General features: G+C 53.2%; 2 protein-coding genes across 8 annotated transcripts in view; one reads left to right on the top strand and one right to left on the bottom strand.

Moving 5' to 3' along the window:
* DDX31 (DEAD-box helicase 31) overlaps positions 1–18,839 on the bottom strand; it is a 122,504-nt gene that overhangs the window by 33,403 nt on the left and 70,262 nt on the right. For 3 of the 7 annotated variants that reach the window (XM_019033885.4, XM_004048776.4, XM_004048775.5), the window contains one exon: positions 11,726–13,825. The exons of the other annotated variants lie outside the window; for them this stretch is intronic. In XM_019033885.4, coding sequence (XP_018889430.2) covers positions 13,579–13,825 — 247 coding nt within the window. In that variant the 3' untranslated portion in view covers positions 11,726–13,578. Of the gene's footprint in view, positions 1–11,725; positions 13,826–18,839 lie in introns of those variants that run through there. 7 annotated transcript variants of the gene reach the window in all.
* BARHL1 (BarH like homeobox 1) lies at positions 1,041–9,033 on the top strand. Its single transcript, XM_004048774.5, has 3 exons — positions 1,041–1,978; positions 6,048–6,270; positions 7,949–9,033. Exons 1-3 carry the CDS (start codon positions 1,513–1,515, stop codon positions 8,241–8,243), a joined length of 984 nt encoding a protein of 327 aa, XP_004048822.1. The 5' UTR covers positions 1,041–1,512; the 3' UTR covers positions 8,244–9,033.

Consider the following 18,839-nt stretch of genomic DNA (forward strand, 5'->3'; position numbering starts at 1 on the left):
GATTTCTCGAGGTCTCCCTAACGCCCCTGACAAGATCTTCCCAAGTCCTCCAACCTCGCCCTGAAGTGAAGCCATCGGTCTCGTCACTTCCCAGGAAGACACCTGGCTTTCCCCACCCCCGCCAGGCCCACAGGGTCCCAAGAGGCCAGAGACAGGACTGCAAATTGTCCTACATGGGAAACACCGAGAGCCCAACAGAAATGCCGCAAACAACATAACTTGAATTTTCTTCCCCACACTAGAAAAGGGGTTCTCGACGCGCGCGCGCGCACACACACACACACACACACACACACTTCTTCCTCCGCTGGTTTTAGTCCCTTTCTGATGCTGGAGGAAGAAAAACGGGGGAAGGAAAAAGGATCTACAACAGACCTGCGGACGAATAATTTGAATAACTGTGGGAAAGGGTCGGGGAACCATAAAAAAAAAAAAAAAAAAAAAAGCCCAGCGCACATCCCAGCCCACCGCAGCGCAGTCGGCTCGGCCCCCTCCCCTCCAGCCGTACCCCCGTTGGCTAATCACCCTCATTAGGAGCTTCGTCACCGGCCTAATGAAAGCAAACCGTGTGGAAATCGCCGGTAAACAGTTGGGTCTGTGCTGTAATTAATTCAGTGTCTCTTTTAATCAAACTGAAAGGGAATCGGGCAGCGGCTTGCGGAGCCGTGACATCACCCCCAAAATCGGCCAGAGCCAATCAGCGTCATCACTCCGGGGACACGTGGGCGAGTCCCCTTAAAAAAAACACACACAACACAACGAAAAAAAAGAAACAACAAAAAAAAAACCTAGACCCAAAGTAAAAGTGACACAAGTTCATTTTTTAAAGGAAGGGGGGGAGGAGAAGGCGCGCGCGGACCGGCGGAGAGCTGCCGCCGAGGAGCAGGGAGGCGCTGTCCACGGTGCTGACGGGCCCCCGGAGCGGCGAGGGCGCGGAGAGAGGACCTCCCCGGCCAGGTGGAGAGTCATGAGCCGCGGGCAGCCGCCGCCGCTCTCCGCGGTGCTGATGCCGCCAGGCGCGCTCCTTTCCGCCCGCTGCTAGCGCGGCCCGGGCCCGCAGCTATCTGCGGTGCTGACCTGGCCACCCTCAGCCACCACTTGCCTGGAAGAAGCGTGCGGTTTGGATTTTTAAAACGCCATTCTTTATTTAGATTCCAACATCCTCGCGTTTCTTCTGTGCCAAGGGGGCCCTCGGGCCGTCCGTCTCCCCCTTTGCTCTCCCCAACTTGGCGCGCCCTCCCTCCCATTCCTCCCTGACACTCCCACCACCCCCCCTCGGCTCGGCGGCTCGGCGCGATGCTGCAGAAGACGCACTGAGCCCTTTTGGATCTAATGCGCAGAGGAGGTTGGCCCAGAGCTCCCGGGCTCCCCCAAGGCTGAACTCCGTCCAAGGTGCCCGCAGGCTCCCTGCCCGCCTTCCCCATGCCAGCCCGCAGCTAGGGGCAGGGGCAGCGGCGGCTGGGGTTGGGGGTGGGTGGGGAGCTTTTGGGGAGGACAGGTCGCAGCTTGGCCATGGAAGGCTCCAATGGCTTTGGGATCGACTCCATTCTCTCCCACCGCGCGGGCAGCCCCGCCCTTCCCAAGGGGGACCCCTTGCTCGGGGACTGCCGTTCGCCCCTGGAGCTGAGTCCACGCTCAGAGAGCAGCAGCGACTGCTCTTCGCCAGCCTCTCCAGGAAGGGACTGTCTGGAGACGGGCACCCCACGGCCTGGCGGGGCATCCGGCCCAGGTTTGGACTCCCACCTGCAGCCCGGGCAGCTCTCAGCCCCGGCCCAGTCGCGCACCGTCACCTCCTCCTTTCTGATCAGGGACATCCTTGCCGATTGCAAACCACTCGCGGCCTGTGCACCCTACTCTAGCAGCGGGCAGCCGGCAGCCCCTGAGCCTGGGGGCCGCCTTGCGGCCAAGGCCGCGGAGGACTTTAGAGACAAGCTGGACAAAAGTGGCAGCAACGCCTCATCGGACTCTGAGTATAAAGGTAAGAAAGCAGGAGGTGAAAACTTGGGGGGATGCTATGTATCTAAAAACTGACATTTAAAAGGAATACACATGGCGGGACATGCACTCGCTCACCTGGGGGCTCCCCCAGGGCTCAGGTTGAGCAGTGGTTCTCCTCAGAACATTTCAGCCAGTCCTGTGGTTATGCCTTTGAGCAACAAAGAGTCTGGTGGAGACAGTGTGGGCAGGGGAGGGATACTGTGTGCCCGAGGGGAGATTTCCCCAAAATGCACAAAGCAAACTTTCTAAACTTCGACTGGGACCCCTCCCTTCCAGCAGTGCTGGTGGACAGGAGCAGGTCCCAATCAGGCCAGTGGCTCTCTAGGAAGAAACCGTGCAGAAGCAATGGAAGACTGAAAGGGTTCTGCTTTATAGAGTGAAAATGCAGCAGAAAAATTTCAGCTGGAGCCCTGAGAACAGTCAGAATTTTCTGCTTTTTAATCTACATTTCCAGACAGGAAGAGAAACAGGGCTTTTCCTCCCAATGGGCCCAGTGTGATCCGAGTTCTGCGAGTCATGAAAAGAGGCACTCACTTCAAAGCAGAAACCTCAGCCAGGAAGCTGCCTGGGAGCAGGTCAGGGGGCTAGTGGAGAGGGCAGTACCCTGCACCCACCCCCCAACGGCTCTCATTGAATTTGATTTTAAGTGCCTTGAGCAACCAACTCCAGGTTTTATGCAAGTTCCAGGGATTCCTGAGTAACCAGCCTTTTCTCCCACTACACTGGGGTTGTTGCCCCTCCACTTTTCTTTTTGCCACTATGAATCGTCGTTGTTGTTTGTTCCATTTTCATCCCATCTTAACCAAGGAGATGAGATCAGGGTTAAAAGGAAAGGGAGAAGGAAGGAAGGAAGGAAGGGAGGGAGGGAAAGGGAAGAAGAAAAAAAAAGAATTCCCTAATTTTGTTTCTGACCCCCAGCCACTACCTCGACTTTAGCTGTTTTTCAAAGCCAGAGGCACAAAGTTCTTTCTAAGGAAGAAGTCAAGGGGCAGAAGGTGAAGAGGAGTATGAGGGCTTCATGGGAGACAGCCCCACGTCCCTATCTAGCAGATCACTGGGAGTGGGCAGAGGCTGTTCAGAGCTCTTTCAAGCACATAATTGATTCCCAGAAATCTTTTCAAGAGATAAAATTTCCCTGTAAGGGCAACTTCTTTATTGTCTTGCCTCCTCCCCCAACACCCCCACCCCGCCCCCAGTGCCATACCTCCTGGTCCCTATTTGGACCAAGTCTTCCCAAAATTTTAGGAAGGCTCATTTAACACCCTCCTCCCAACCAAGAATTCGTTTGTGGATATGTCCTGACTCCAAACCGAAATTCATCGGTCCGACTGCACATCCCATTTTCTTGATTTCCCCCACGCAAATGGCCGAGCCTCCTTCAGCCACGCTGTGCCGACCATGCCTGGAAAGTAGGCAGGTTTAACGGAGCGGCCAGGAGGAGATCCAGAGGCATGCGGGTACCCCCAGGCCGGCACCCGGGCCCAGTGGCCCTTGCTCCTCCCCCCGGGGGCCTGCTTAGAGAGGCAAAGAAAACTTGCGCTGGAGAGAGACTGGCACGGAGAAGGGGGAGGAGGAAGGAGGGGGAAGTCAATGTAAATATATATTCATAACATCATGGTTATTATTTACCATTTGCAACAAGAACGGCCCCGCTTTAGTTAGAGCAAAGAGCACGAATCTTCCACCGCCCATGTTAATGGCTGGAACTGGAGATAGTGACACAGTTAGGCCCTTGCCTCCTTTTATTTCTTTGCCCCCAGGAAGGATTTTGAGGACAGGTTTCGTTTAAGATAATTAGAATATCAATTTTCTTCTCCTGTCTCTGAGGATATCTGATCGGGAGGTGACGAGGGCCGGCTGTCTACATATCGCTTAGATAGGTTTGGAGCGAAGGGGGTAGAAGGTCTTGCCCAACCCCCACCCCAGGTGTTGCTGCCTTTGCCCCTAGTGAAAAAAGGAGCAGGGCCAGGCAGCGAGGCCTTGTCTGGAGCGTTTCTCAAACGTGGAGGGGACTTTTTCAGAGCTGAGAAACAGACACCCTGAGCCAGTCCGTGGAGCATTTAAGCTGGTCTACTCTCCAGCCGCCTTCCAAGCTGAGTCATTTCCTCCAAGGAGGGCATGGGGGAAGGTCAGCCTCATCCCAAGTTTCTGCTATCAAAGGCTCTTCAAACAATATTTATTTGATAATATTTAAAGAAGCCAAAACTCGGCTTTGAAGTAAGGTGGTCGGCGACACTAGCGGCTGGATCCAAGGTCCAGGGAGAACCCAAATCAGAGTTTTGTTCCCAGCAGGCAGGGTCGGTGAATGGGTCTGGAACTCGGGGACACGGAGATGTAGCCTCTAGAATCAGAGTCTGGGAAGCCAGTACCCCCTGGGCTGAGCCTATCCAAGAGGAGGCCAAGGCAGAGTGGGCACAGAACCTGCATTCAAAGGCTCCAGCCCACGCTGGAGGGGGAACAGAAGAAAAGACCCAGTAGCTGACCCATTCTTCCTGACACCACAAACTGAACACCTCCCGACCTCCAACGCAGACCTCGTCCCTGAGAAGCGGGGGATTTTCATTAAGTAGCCCAGGCAATTTGGTCAAAAAGTAAGAGTTCTACGATATCAAGTTTGAGATTTGGATGATCGTTTCCTCAAACTTATTTAAACTATCTGTCTGCACAGACGGAACTCAAGTCCCCCTATTCGAACACATCCCCTTCTCCTGATGGTGGCCATGCCCAAATATGGGGAGCCCACAGGGCAGGGAGAGCCTGGTGCCAGCCTGGAGGAGGCAGGTGGAAAGCCTTAGCGGGCTGCCGTTTCTCCTCTGCGCTCTCCTGGCTCACCAGGCTGGATGCCAGGCCCTCCTTGCAGCGAAGCGCTGCCTTTTCAGTTGAAAAGTCTCGATCCCTAGCGGCTCAATTAACCGGATTATTGTTTCCTACAGAGAGAAATCACCTTGCATTCAGCTGAACCCTGTTACTGCAAACGCCACGCACAATGAAACTCCACCATAAAAGAAAACAGAGAAAAAAGGGAGTAGGTTCGGGGAAAGCCCCAGTCTGAGCCGCCAATTTTGGGGAAGTGGTCTAGCTGGTTATATAATCGCTTTAGAGGGAGAAGGAGGGTGAGCATTGAGCTTGTTCGATTAAGTGTTTTCTGTGCAGTCAAAGCCGAACGAAAGTGTCTGGGATAAAGAAACTACCTGTGCCAGGTCTATCCTTCGACCTCAGGAGCTGGGCCTCCGGTGCAATTCTGTCCCGACTGTGGGGTGTAAACACACGATGCCACGCAGGTGTAGCAGGAGCCATCGTTAGCGGGCAATGTAATGACAACGGAACGCAGACCTGGGCAATGCGCGCTGCGCCCAAGGGGCAAGCGAGTGGCAGGGTGGCTTATTCTCCCAGTGCTCGGCGCTCGCAGACCCGGAGCCTTCCGCCCAGCGCCCTGTGTAGGTAGCGAGTGTCGGGAGAAATCATCACTACGAATTCGTTTCCATATAGGGGCAACGCCAGGCGGGGCACAATGATCTGTCCTTGAGGACAAAGAGTGGTTCCGGAGAGAGCAGGTTTTTGTCCCTCCACGCAGGTTTCTCTCCCCAGACCCCAGCCTTCGGCTTCCTCTCTTCCTGTCACGGACGCAGCCGGAGAAACTGGGGCCCAGACGCGGAGCTCACTCTGCCAGAAACCCTGGGTCCCCTCCCCTACTCTGGCAGGCTGGGTCCGGTTCCATCGTCGCGGCTCCGTTTATCCCTCCAGGGAGCGCGGGCAGAGCGCCGAGCGCGGCGCAGGGACTGGAGTTCTCGCCAGCTTCGGGTTCTTTCTCCCCGGAGCTGCCCGGGGGGTCTCGGCCTCGGGCGCTCCCGCCGCCGTCCTGTTCCCCTCAGGGTTCATGTCCTGTTCCCGGGGCCCCAGAGGTCCCGTCTAAGAGCGGCCCCCGCGAGCTTGGGTGTCGCGGAACCACCGCTGTCGGAAGCCGAGGTTACACAAACGCCACGGGCAGGAGCGGGAGGGCACCGGCGGCGGCTGCGAGGCCGGGCCCTGACATGCCGCTGTGTCCGCAGTGAAGGAGGAGGGCGACCGTGAGATCTCCAGCTCCAGGGACAGTCCCCCGGTGCGCCTGAAAAAGCCACGCAAGGCGCGCACGGCCTTCACCGACCATCAGCTGGCGCAGCTGGAGCGCAGCTTCGAGCGGCAGAAGTACCTGAGCGTGCAGGACCGCATGGAGCTCGCCGCCTCGCTCAACCTCACCGACACGCAGGTCAAGACCTGGTACCAGAACCGCAGGTGAGGGCCGGCTGCGGGGGTAGAGGCAGAAAGGGAACTTCCCCTTTCCTCACAGCTCCTGGAGGGGACCAGGAGCCTACAGGTTGGTGCTAAGGGAGGGCCCCAGAGCCTCCCCCATTCTGTAAAAGTGGGAAACTGAGTCCCTAAGGGGACAAGGCCTTGCCCAAAGTCCCCACAGTGAGGGACAGAGATGAGACTAGACTTGGTGTCCAGCGTCCAGACAGCCCTCCCCCAGATGGGTGGACAGACACATAGGCCACTGAAGATCCAAGTCCTGCCCCAGCTCAGCCGGAGTCGGGGGAGGTCTGCCTGGAGCCCCCACCTGAACCAGCGTGGGTCTTGGAAGCCCCAGGCCCTTGGAGGGGTGACAATCTTGATGCCCAGGAAGCCTGTGAAGAGGATGGCCAGGTAGTGGCCCTTGGGGTGTTGAAGCCTGGCCCAGACCAGGCAGCTGCCTCAGGGGCCTCTGAGTTTCTGTGAGGCTCTTCAGGCCTCCCCAGCCTTTCTGGTCCCAAAACCTGAGGGGGGAACTGGCCAAGCCCTTGCTCCTTGGGGACAGGGTGACTGGGAAGTTGGTGTTGGGGCACCGGACTTGAACCTGTTTCCTAATTTCCCTCCCGAACACGCTCACCAGACGTAGATGCAAATGTACAAACACACAGGCATCCACACGCTCAACCCAAATAGCCACACACCGACACACACATCGATACAACTTGCAGTCACACACGCACGCACGCTCAGCCCCACAGTCACTCGCACGCTCTTAGCAGAGGCAGGAATGGTGCTTTTCATAAACAAGCCTCAGAACACATCGCCCCATTAATAATAAATACTGATTACTGCTCCGGGCATCAATAATTAAGGTCTGTTACAGTAATTACACAATTATGATGATGATGAATAATTCAGGGAGGGAAACAGGGCTGGTGTGGCTGAGCCCACCTTAGTGGGACCCTGGCTGGTCCGCCTAGCCTCATCTGGCAGGTGAGCCTAGGGTCCAGGCCTGACTTCTCCAAACCCCAGGCCGTTGGCTGGCCAAGGCCTCTGGACTTTGGGGCCAGACAGTGCGCAGGGCTCGCAGTGCGAGCCCTGGAGGATGGCAGGTGCAGCCTGCTCCAGCGGGCAGGGCATGCGAGCCGGGAGCGGGTCCTCTCCGGTTGCCATTTCAGGCCTGCTCGCTTCTGCTAGCTTGCAGCCCGGCCAGCCTGCAGAGGAATCAATCGCATTCCCTTCCCTGACCAGAGCACACCCCCATCCCCTCAGGCCTCTCCAGGGTGATCCTACCTTCATAAAGAGGCACGCGCAGGGAGGAGCCCCCCTACCCAGCTCCAAGGGTTCGTTCTGCGATCTCCTGGGCAGGGTAAGGCGCAGTTAGAGCCGGGCTTTGGGGTCAGACAGCAGGGCTTAAAACCCAGGCTCCTTTTTGAAAACCGGCCCAGACCTCAGTTTTCCTCTCTGTAAAGTGGGGTAAGAGCCACGGAAGGCCGGTAGAACATAAATGGAGAGGATGCACGTAAGGCGTGCGATGGTGCCTGGCACTCGGTTATTTATTAACAAATGAGTACGATCCCTCTTGGCCTCCCTACAGGCTCTCTGGGCCAAGCAGTGGGGAGGGGCTGGGGTCGCTGGATGCCCTAGCCCTGATCCCGCCATACGCGTTTATTTCGGCCCCCAGGACTAAATGGAAGCGACAGACGGCCGTCGGGTTGGAGCTGCTGGCGGAGGCAGGCAATTACTCAGCGCTCCAGCGGATGTTCCCGTCGCCTTATTTCTACCCGCAGAGTCTGGTTTCCAACCTGGACCCCGGCGCGGCGCTCTACCTGTACCGCGGCCCCAGCGCGCCGCCGCCTGCTCTCCAGAGACCTCTGGTGCCCCGCATCCTCATCCACGGACTCCAGGGCGCCAGCGAGCCGCCCCCGCCGCTACCCCCATTGGCCGGCGTCCTCCCGCGCGCCGCGCAGCCTCGGTGAGGCGCCCGTCGGCTCCGGGGCCTCCTCCCGCGGGCTCGGCGTGGCCCCTTCCGCCCGCCTTTCTGAGGGCGCAGGTTCGACGCCCTTTCCCGGGAGGGGGCCCTGTCCGGCCCTCCCTGGCGCCCCAGCCCAGTGCCCCCCGAAGGGCCAAATGCCAAGTCCACTGAGGCCCGGACCCCGGACTGCGTCTCCCCAGCCCCCCTCGGCGTCCTCTCTCGCGGCCGCTCTGTCCGGGAGCCATCCCCACCCGCCGGGTGTACATACGCGTCTCTGCCACTCCCCACCCCCAGCCTCTGCCGGCTCCCCTAGGCGCCCCTTTCTCCCCAGGAGCGGGTGCGGCTGATTCCCAGGCTTCGCTCTCTCCCACGCCCCTTCTACGCTCCAGGTGGAGAACAGCCCCTCTTCCCGCGCCCCCGCCAGGGAGAGAAGGGGAGTGCGGAGCCCCGTCTCCCTACCCCTCGAGCACCTGGGCCAGCGGCTGAGCTGTACATACCGTGTGCAAAGTGTATATGAAGTTATTTATTCGTGACCCATGAGCCCGTGACCGTGTCCGTGGATTAGTGAGTCTGTGGCCTGTGCCCTCCCCACTCCCAGGCGGGGCAGGAAGGGGCCGAGGGGGCTTGCCCACCCACCCCGACCCCAGCCCCCAGCCTCAGCCCCGGTCCGGGGGCAGCCAGGCCTCTCGGGTTCTCTCTTTTTTAAATGTCGAAATAAACTTCTTACAAATGACCAGGCGCCTGTCCGCGCTCGCGTCGCTGGGTCCGCACTCAACCCCTCTCCCATCCCTCTCCTGGGGACTCGGTTTCCTTCCATCCTCAATAACGAAACATTTTTGTCCCCCTTCTCTTCCCCGGTGCTGTGGACATGCGCGGGGGCCCCGACGGGACTCGCTGGGGCCGGGGTCTCCCCTCCCTGGCCTCAGTCTTCCCATCTCTACAGCGACGCCAGCCCGTTGTTCCCTTCCTCCTCCTCTGTCTCCATCTGGTTCCTAGCGGCTCCCAGACGGTCCCGAGGGCCAGGGCGGGGGTCCGTGCCGGAACAGGCGGGGGTCAGCGCGGGGCCTCGGTCGGCTGCGGGGCCCTCGCCGAGCCGACTCATCTGGCCGCGACAAGGGCCCCGGCAGCTGGTGACCGGCCCGCCGGGCGCGGGCCGACAGATGGGCTCCGAGGCTGCTCCCCCCATCACTCCCACCCTCCGCCCAGCGTCCGGCCGCGCTCGGGCTCCCTACGCTCGCGGGCGCCAAGGCGGCCCCGGCCTCCCGGCCTCCCGGCCTCCCGGCCTCCCGCACCAGGCAGGACTCCGCGCGCCTTCGCTGCGAACCAGACGCCACATCGGGTAAACCTTCACTCCCACATCTTCTCACCTCCCCTTTACCCCGGGAGGAGGTTGGAAATGAGACCCAGAGGGGAGCCAAATCCCAGCGTCTGCCCCATCTCTTCTGGCTGCCCCAGACCGCAGCTCTAGCATCTCAGGGGAGAGGGGTTTAAGTCCCGAGTCAGACTCGAGGCTTCCAGTTCACGTTCAAAGGGCCACGGTCACCTGAGACTGCTCCCTCTCTGGGGAGGTGGGCGCAGGTGCTCCCTTCCCACACACCACATGCAGCTCGCTAACCCTCAGCGCTGGGAAGTTTTGGGGGCCGGCAAGCCGTGGCCCCTCTAGTTTGGGGGCAGGGTTTCTCTGAAGACGGGGTCTGTGTTCAGACTATAACCCCTCTCGAAAACCATACCCACAGCCAGGTCCGCTACTGTTTCCTCCCTGCCCCCAAACACCCTCGCACAGCAGCTTTCTTTCCTGGGATGGCGAGGGTATTATTCTAATTTTGCAAAATGCACAGCAGCTAATTAAGTCAAGGAGCCCCTCGGCTTTCGAGTTCTTTTGCATGTGAATGGGGGTTGGTAAATCCCCAGCTCTGGCTCTGGTGGGGGGTGAGGAGAGACTGTCCCCATCTCAGGGTTAATGAAGTGGGAAAGGAGTCTCTCATAGCCTCCTGCAAACAAAACCCCCCATGCAACAAACTCTGCCCAAATCCTACATGGATTGACTTAAACCCAGGGGATAAGTGCTTTAAATTAATCTCATTGAATAAGAATGAGACCAAACAAAACTCTTTAAAATCATATTAAAAATCTATCAAAGGACAACTTGCACTGGTGTGCTTTTCATTTTGTGAAAGTGAAGGAGATAGACCGTAGCAACCACCCTCACATTTACACAGTGGCAGCGCAAACCACAGACACATTCTCAACTATGTAATTGTCCTTGTACCTCAGAGGCGATTTCATACTTACATTAATGAAGAACAAGGCTTCCCTACAAGTTTATAATTAGAATATTTTAAATTGTCCTGCACATCCCATCTGTAATAATAACTTCACAACCTTTGCAGTGAGGTGGGCTCCTGCCTTCCATCCACTTAGAAGGCTAAATTGGTTTCTGTTCCCAACCCTGAGGTTGGGCGAGCTCTCATGTAAGAAAAAAAGAATGAATGTGGGACCCCAACAGGCCTGACAATAGGAGAGGGCTGAGAAGCCATCCTCCCCCGCTCTGCCACTGACCCATCCCCCCTCATAAACGCCGACTCAACAGGGAGGGGGCAACAAAGTTGAAAAGAAGTTTAGAGCTCCCTGCTGGCCCTCGGTCGCAAGGGAAATTGAGGACTGGGGCAAGTTGAGAACCTGAGCTGATTTGCAGGGTGCCCCACTCCCCCCACACCGACAGGCCTGGCTCTGGATTCTTCTTAGTGTGGAGCAGATTAAGAGATAATGTCTAATGGTCAAGGGGGAGGTTTAACAAGACCAGTTAAGAAGCCTTTTCAAGCAGGGCAACTTCTCCCGTGGAAAAGCCTTCAACTTGCGTCTCTACGAAGCGACGCCCGGATTTTAATGGCTTCCACTGACTGTGGCCTGAAGGGCTAAGCGGGGAGGCCCCTGGCAGTTTGGGAGATACCTGCTCCGAAAGGTCTCATTTACTCCCCTCTTCCCTAAAGTTCTCCTCCCTTCACCCCAGGGGGAAAAGAAAAAAATCAAAATAACCCACTGGGCTTCGTTAAAAAAAAAAAAAAAGGAAGTCCTTTACTGAGATTTGGTTGGTTCGTTGCTTCTCTAGAGTGGAAGGGGCTGTCTGCACATCAGCACAGACTTCATCTCTCAGCAAGTGGTCTCTGCCCTTCAGTGCGTGAGAATGAGGCCCGTCAACTGCTAAGGCTGTGGCAAACATGAGGATGTTTTGGTTTCCAAAAAAACATTCTACAAGCCCACTTGGGGGAAACGCTTTTAGGCTGCAACATTCTATTAAATGTCCAAATTCTGTGTGACTCTAAATATGGGAACCAGGCTTATGATATAGAGAGACATGAGTAAGTTTGGGAAATTTTAAAAAGAGGCATGATTAAACATACACAAAAATTAGAATATGTACAGTGGAATTAGGCTAAAGCTTTGCCTAATTGGTGCCTGAAATGTATAATCTGTCAAGAGCCATAATAGAAGAGAAAGAGATTTATTTTAAGGTTATTTAAATTTAAACAATATTAACCTTAAATCTGCTAAATCCATGTTTCTTTATTAACTGGGGTAATATAGTGAAACAGACCCACATAGCATCTATGGCAAGAAACCCTCACCATAAGAGTTAGCAGATTAAGTGTGTAAGTTTTGATCTTGGAATTATCGTCACTCACACGTTGCATGATTCTAGCACTTCTCTTTCCCCCCAGGGATGCCGAACTCTGCCAATTTGCCCTTTAGTGGAATGAGTACTAGGGGGAGAAAAAGTAAGGTTTCTCTTTGATCATCCCCAATCACTGGCATTAATCCTGTTTTTCACACAGCTGGGTTTTGTCTATAAAGTTTGATCCCTCCTTTTCTCATCCAAATCATGTGAACCATTACACATCGAAATAAAAGAAAGGTGGCAGACTTGCCCAACGCCAGGCTGACATGTGCTGCAGGGTTGTAGTTTTTTAATTATTATTGTTAGAAACGTCACCCACAGTCCCTGTTAATTTGTATGTGACAGCCAACTCTGAGAAGGTCCTATTTTTCCACCTGCAGAGGATCCAGTCTCACTAGGCTCCTCCTTGCCCTCACACTGGAGTCTCCGCCAGTGTGGGTGCCCACTGACATTCACCTGTGTCTAGAATGGAGGCAAGGATGCTGACCCCCCATGGTCCCTGCAGGAAGGCCAACCTTGCCAACTCTCACCACGCTCTCGTGGCCACTCAGACCTTCCATGGATCTGGGGGGATCTACTGAAGTGGTGCCTCAACACTGGTCCTGGGGAGACCACAGAGGGTGGCACAGTCACTGCAGAGGAGAAGGAAATTGAGAAGGCAAGACACAGTGGAGAGGACAGGAGCGGTGCCCACAGGTGTGGAGGCCTCCAACCCTTTCTCTTCTGGACCCCTCTGCAAGTGCCCAAATCTTACATTTATTGGGAAATCAATACGCTCCAGGGGGCCTCTTTCAAACCTCCCAGAAAACACAATACAGGGGTGGGGCGGGGGGGGGGGGGGCGCGGGCAGCTGTGGCCTGGGTCACAATACAAAGACCCCCGGACCTTTCTTGAAGACAAGACAGGATTCGATAGGGAAAAAAAGCTTGGGATACTGGTGCCTTTTGACTTCAAAGGCAAATAATAAAAAGCCAACAGTAAATCAATTAGCCCTGAGAGAGTGAGCTTTCAGTGGACATGAAAGAGGGAGCAATGCATGTAAATGCAACCTCATGTTTCCAGAAGAAAATAAGAGGGACCACAAGCCTGAAAACACATTCGTATTTTTTGACCCAGACCAAAAACTTTTGGTCCTTTTTAACGGTACATTCCTACATTAAGAAAATAATTAGTGATAAATATATTCTCTTTTTGTACAAATTCAATTCCAGTTTTTAACACCCTAATTCACAAAATTCATGCCAATGTATGCGCTGATAGGCTGAAGCCAAGCTGTGAAACTTCAGAACACAGTTAAGGGCAGCAATCAAGCCCGTTCCAGGCTGACGCGCAGGGCGTTCTTACATCACATCCCGGGGTGCCAGCTCAACCCTGGCACATCAGCACCTGGGTGAAGGGAGTGCCAGGCACTGATGGGATCAATACAAGACACAGACCCCTTCCGTCGGGAGCTGGCTAGTCTCTACATTGCCCCACACCACTGATTTCTATCAGGCTCCAGGGCCTCCCACGGAGGAGAAGGGCTGTGGCCCCTCTGATTCTTGAGGATGTGGTATTCAGGCAAAGGCGCAGTTATTTTTCACAAGGCTCCTCTGACAAGAACTGGACATCAATCCACTGCCACCCGGGGCTTCCAGGATCCACTCGAAGACCCAGAGAGATTTTAAACTTTCTGGGAAGTCTTGCTGTCCCGCTGTAAACCTTTTTGGGTTTTTCTCCATTTTAATGTTTTCCCACGGCCAAAGCAGGGTGTCGGCTGCAGACTGTGCTGCAGGGGCCGGCCACCAGGCTCTCCAGGTGCGTTTTGCTTTTTGACCTTGGCGACGTTGGCCTCCATGCCGCTTGAGTATTCCGAACGTAGGATTTCAGCGAGGCTGTGTTTACTCTGGGTCTTCTTATGAAGGTCAGGCCTGAAGAACAGTAACAGCAGAGAGGGAAAAGAATCTTTATTATTTTTCTTTCCCATTTGGAAAGAGGCTGATAGCAGCTGGTTCTGAGACTGTGAAGCTGACATTTTTGTATTAACAAAAGTACAATCCCTTCAATAGTACTTGTTTTGATATTCGATGCACCAGAAGATTAGATACGGCGCTGACAGATTTTCATAACGGTGGCAAAATATCATGGCATTTTTAAAAGTGAGGCTTTGTTCTGTGTTGTTTTCATGGGGAAAAAAAGAACTATACACCCTCATGCTCTGATGGCAAATGAGGTGTATGATACAGCGGTTTGCCAAAGGACAGGGAAAAACCCACCGTCACACTCAACAACATGAAGCAGTGAAAGCTCGCGGCAGCTTCCCGGTAACCCCTAAGCAGCTTAAAGCAACTGGCCTCCTCATGGGCTCCTGAGGGCTTCAGGACTCAGCCCTGCGGGAGCAAAGTCCAGCAAGTTCCACGCAGCCCTCCAGGGTCCCAGAGTGAAGGCTGGGATGACAGCCAGATAGCTCTTTATGAACGGAAAAAACTCTTAAACATATTTCTGACCCTACAAAACCCAAACCCAGGGCACAGCCTGGTCAATGTCTGCATCTAGGATTAGACCAGCAGCTTTCTGCAGCCCACACAAACCCGGGTGTTAGAGGGAGGTCTCTCCCTACCCTAAGTCACTCAGAAAATGCCAAAGGTTGAAAATCAATTTCCGATGTCGAATCCTGATAACTGTTCTGAAAAGACCGCAATTTTACCATTTGATTGGAAGATCAGAGGAGGAAATTTGTAGATGTTCAATCATACATAAGAAGAATGATTATGAAAACTGAAGAGTAAAACAATGTTTCTTAAGACAGGATTTTAACCAAAGCAACAACAATAAAACAATTACCAATAAATCCACACTTCCTTGCTGGCAACTCCTTCAATACCAAAATGGCAATGTCTTAGGATACTACAGTGTCATGGAGTTCTCACAAAGACATATGTTACGTTCTGCTACTACATTCAGAGCATTTTCTTTGCTGTAATCAGAGAATAAACTGAACTGAAATTGTGGTCAAAATAAATGTAACAATGCCTTTAAAACCCAAGAATTAGAAATAAGACTAAGAGTGTGTTGTTAACCTGACTGTGAAAGCTTGTAGAAACCCATTATAACCGAGCTAAAGCAATAATACCTGTTTCTAATCACACTTCAGAGGACAGGGTGACAGTCATACAATGGTGTTTTCTATTGCAACATACAGGAAGACACATTCAAGCCAACCTCTGCAGGAAAAGAAGATCTGAAACAAGGAGACAATGAACAGATAACATTTAAAGGCCAGGAGTTTATGGGGTGAGCACATCAGGGCAGGATGTAGTGAGAAGATTAGAAGTATACAGGGAAGACTTCCTGGGGTCTGTGGGAAATGATTCACATACACAATCTCTTACAATCCTCGCTCAACAAGGTGGGTACGGTTATTATCCTCATTTACAGACAAGGACACAAAGACTCAAGGAGGGTAACCTGCCCCAGGACCACATGGCTGATAAGTGGAGAAGCCAAGAGGCAAACTCAGGGCAGAGAACGATTTGCCGGGTCAGGGGGGGCAGGAGGACTCAGCTGGACCAAGGGTGGAAAATGGTGAGATGTGATGGGAGGGGTCCTCTGTGGTCTCCTAAGGACTACTTCAGCAGACAGTGGGGCAGGAGCCAGGCAACTGAGTAGGGAGTGGTGAGGGGAGACAGCAGAGCTGCAGGGTGGAGGAGGGAGAAGCCAGGGTTGGAACTTGACTATCACTCATCAGCTGAGGACACGGAATGAGTGACTTAGGCTCTGTGCCTCAGTTTCCTCACTGAGAATGGCACTCATAGGTGTGAGGATTAGAAAAAATCAAGACATATAAGGGGGTAGCTGGTGGTTGGCATGTGGATCGCAGTCACAGTTAAACATTAGGAAACTGAGGTCTGGAGATGCCACGCACCTCCCCCAGAGCCACACAGGAGCCAGGACTGGTGCTACGGCCCCTGACAGCTGGGCCGGGGCTCTTCTGAGAGCATCCACCACTTCCCAAAGAGCAGCGAGTCTCATCATGGGTCACCCGCCCCGTGCGGACCATGTGCACCAGTGTCCCTGGAGAAGGTCCAAGCTGCTGGGGGCTGACCTGTGGTTGGGAAGTGGCGGGAGACAGGGCCTGCGGTTGGGCGCACTCAACTTGTTCCAAACTGAAGGCTGCCAGTTCCTGTGCCTGTAGTTTATTTTTAGTCAGGTTATGTGACAGAGTGAAAAGGGTCTGACAGGAAGGAATGCTTTTTCTTCCCTCTTGTTTGAAGCCAGGTTCACAATGTGTATAATTTTAAATGTAACAACCTAAGTTTCAAAATATGCAAAATTTCAGTCAAAATATACTCCCCAGCATAAGCTCCAGCACTTCAACGATGGCTCCTGCTACCGCTAAGGCAAAATAAAGAACCAGCATCTTACTGGAGTGACTGATACACTAATTGCCTACAGAAGCGGTGCGGGCTGCGGGAGCATCTTCCAGGCACCAGCGCTCAGGCAGTGCGCCCGTGCTCCCAGGCTGCCATCCACCCAACAGAGCAGAAGCCCACACCCACAAATGCAGCCTACACAACAGGCAGACACCCACACCACTGGGGCCACTTCTACAGCTCCTCCAGACCTGTCCCTTCACAAACACCATGGGTCTGGGGTGGAGGAAGGCAACCACTAGTGCGTACATTGCGCCACTGAATAGGAACAGGAGAGCCCACGTGGTGGAAGAGGACGCTGTTCGAAAGCACGTTTTGGAGATGGGTCCTACGTGCCTTCAGTTATCATCACCACCTTTCCTGGCTATTTCATCATGTTAGTCAATGTCCTTTTGACCTGGGATGCAAAGCCAGCAGTCCACGCACTCAGAGGTTCCGGTGGTCAGCAAGCAGGCAGAGGGTGACATTTTCCAGCCCAGACCTCTTCCTTAGGTGGGAGAAGCTCAGGCCAACCCTGCAGGGGTTTCACCTGCTGTCATGACAGCCACCTCAACAAAACCCATTCATCCCTTGGCCAGCTCCCTGTCTCCTTTTCCTTTGTTCCAAGGCCCAATGCTGAAAAGGCGAAGTACAGATGGGAAGATGAACTGCTCTAAACCCAAGCATGCGATGGGCATTCAATTTCTCCTTCTGCCAAGCTGCAGTGCTCCCAGGAACCTGCCAACTTTCTCGCCCTCCTTGCCCTCCAAATACCCGCACCCCTCTCCAATGGCCTTCCTGAGCATCCACCATAGTAATCCTGTAGTTACCAAGCAACAGATCAGTTTATCTAACCACAGGGAACTCCCTTGTAGTGAAGGCTGAATAAACCCCCCCTCAGTTACCAGGCTGGATTACTCAGCAAGACAGGCAGATGCCACTTGCACCACCAATAAGGTGAAATCACAGCCTAATTAGTAAATCAATATACCCCGTTACAATGACCACTGGAGAAGAGAGATCGCAGGGCCTTCTCCCAACTTTATCATTACATTCTCACAATGATCTTCCTAGGTAAAAACCCATTCTAATTCAGGCTTTTGCTAACGGCACTCTTTTATAGGACAGAAGTTTAAATTTTATTTATGTACCGTTAAGGCTATCAATAGTTTCTTTCGTGTTTTATGGCTTTAGGGTCATGTTTGGGAAAGTCTTCATTCTAGGATTTCAAAAATATTAAAGTATATTTTCATCTAGCTTGCTACTGCTTTAATTCCATCTAAGTTTTATTTTGATTAACAGAAAAATGAACTGTTTCTTCCTAAGAGTTATCCAGTTATCCACAATGGTCACTGAACAATAACTCTTTTCCCCAAGGTCTTGAAGTGCTCCTCTAGAGCACTTCCTGCAGGCTCTGTTTGAAGAGCAGTGATGACCACAATGGCGCCCTTCATGGGCTCTACAAATAGATGAAAACATTGAAGCGAATACCAATTACACGGGTTGTTAATGGATTTAAATGTAAAACAGGTAAAATCAAAGCCATCCAAACCGACTACATGACATAGGCATTTAACTTACTCACTTTTCCAACCACCGCCTGAAACAGGTACTACTAGTATCCCCACTTCCTGGTAAGGAAACTGAGGCACAGAGAGATTAGGTCATTTGTCCAGGGCCAAAAATCAGTAATACAAGAGCTGGAATTTGAACTCAGGAAATCTGACTTCACAGAGTTTAATCATAGCAGTCTGCCACCATGCTACAGTTTTCAAAACAAGGGGCAAGTTCCTGGCATAAAATGTTTTTAATATACATAAATCTGTATGCCTGTATGTATATGTGCAAAGTCTGAAGGATATAGGAAATGTATCAGGATTAACCTGAATGTAGGCTTATGGTTAATTTTTGAGCTTTTCCCTATGTCCTGTAGTTTTGCAATGAGCATGCATTATTTTTATAATTAGAAAATAACAGTATATTTACTCTAAGGGGAAACAAAAGCAAATGGTAGAATTTTGTCCTATAGTGAAATGCCAGAGTATTTTAATTTCTACTCATCAGAAACCTCTCTGCCTTTTGGCTTTGAGTTGGTTTGATTTTGCGAGGGTGTAGTACAATTAAAACATAGACAGACAGACAGGGGTTCTTCAGAATGAGGACTGGTCAAGTGCACTCCTCTAATCTGAACGAGGCTGCTTATAAGCACATGTTCCAGGGCCACGGCTAGGCCCTGAAGGTCTCTGCTGACGACGCAAGTCCCCCACATGGGAAGAAAAGCCTGGGCTCTCAGTGAACGCAGGAGACTGTGAGGACTTCAGGTGGCCAGGGACTGACTCTAAGTCTCTACACTTGTGCCTGACTCTATGGATGACAAAAAGGCGGCAATGTCTGGGTAGGGTTTTGGTGGCTCTCAGGTCACAGTGAGGGTAACAGGCAACTCCAGGGGAATGTGACAAGCGGGCCCTCCGTATGCTTGTACACAGAGGAGCTGAGGGAAAGAATAAGCTGGTGTGGGATGTCATGACAACTT

This window comes from Gorilla gorilla, chromosome 13, assembly GCF_029281585.2.
Source record: "Gorilla gorilla gorilla isolate KB3781 chromosome 13, NHGRI_mGorGor1-v2.1_pri, whole genome shotgun sequence".
Classification (NCBI taxonomy): Eukaryota; Metazoa; Chordata; class Mammalia; order Primates; family Hominidae; genus Gorilla; species Gorilla gorilla.

Coding starts and splice junctions, on each gene's coding strand:
- BARHL1 (XM_004048774.5), top strand. CDS start 1,513: ATGGAAGGCTCCAATGGCTTTGGGATCGACTCCATTCTCTCCCACCGC. Junction 1,979..6,047: donor ATCGGACTCTGAGTATAAAG/GTAAGAAAGCAG, acceptor CTGTGTCCGCAG/TGAAGGAGGAGGGCGACCGT. Junction 6,271..7,948: donor ACCTGGTACCAGAACCGCAG/GTGAGGGCCGGC, acceptor TTCGGCCCCCAG/GACTAAATGGAAGCGACAGA.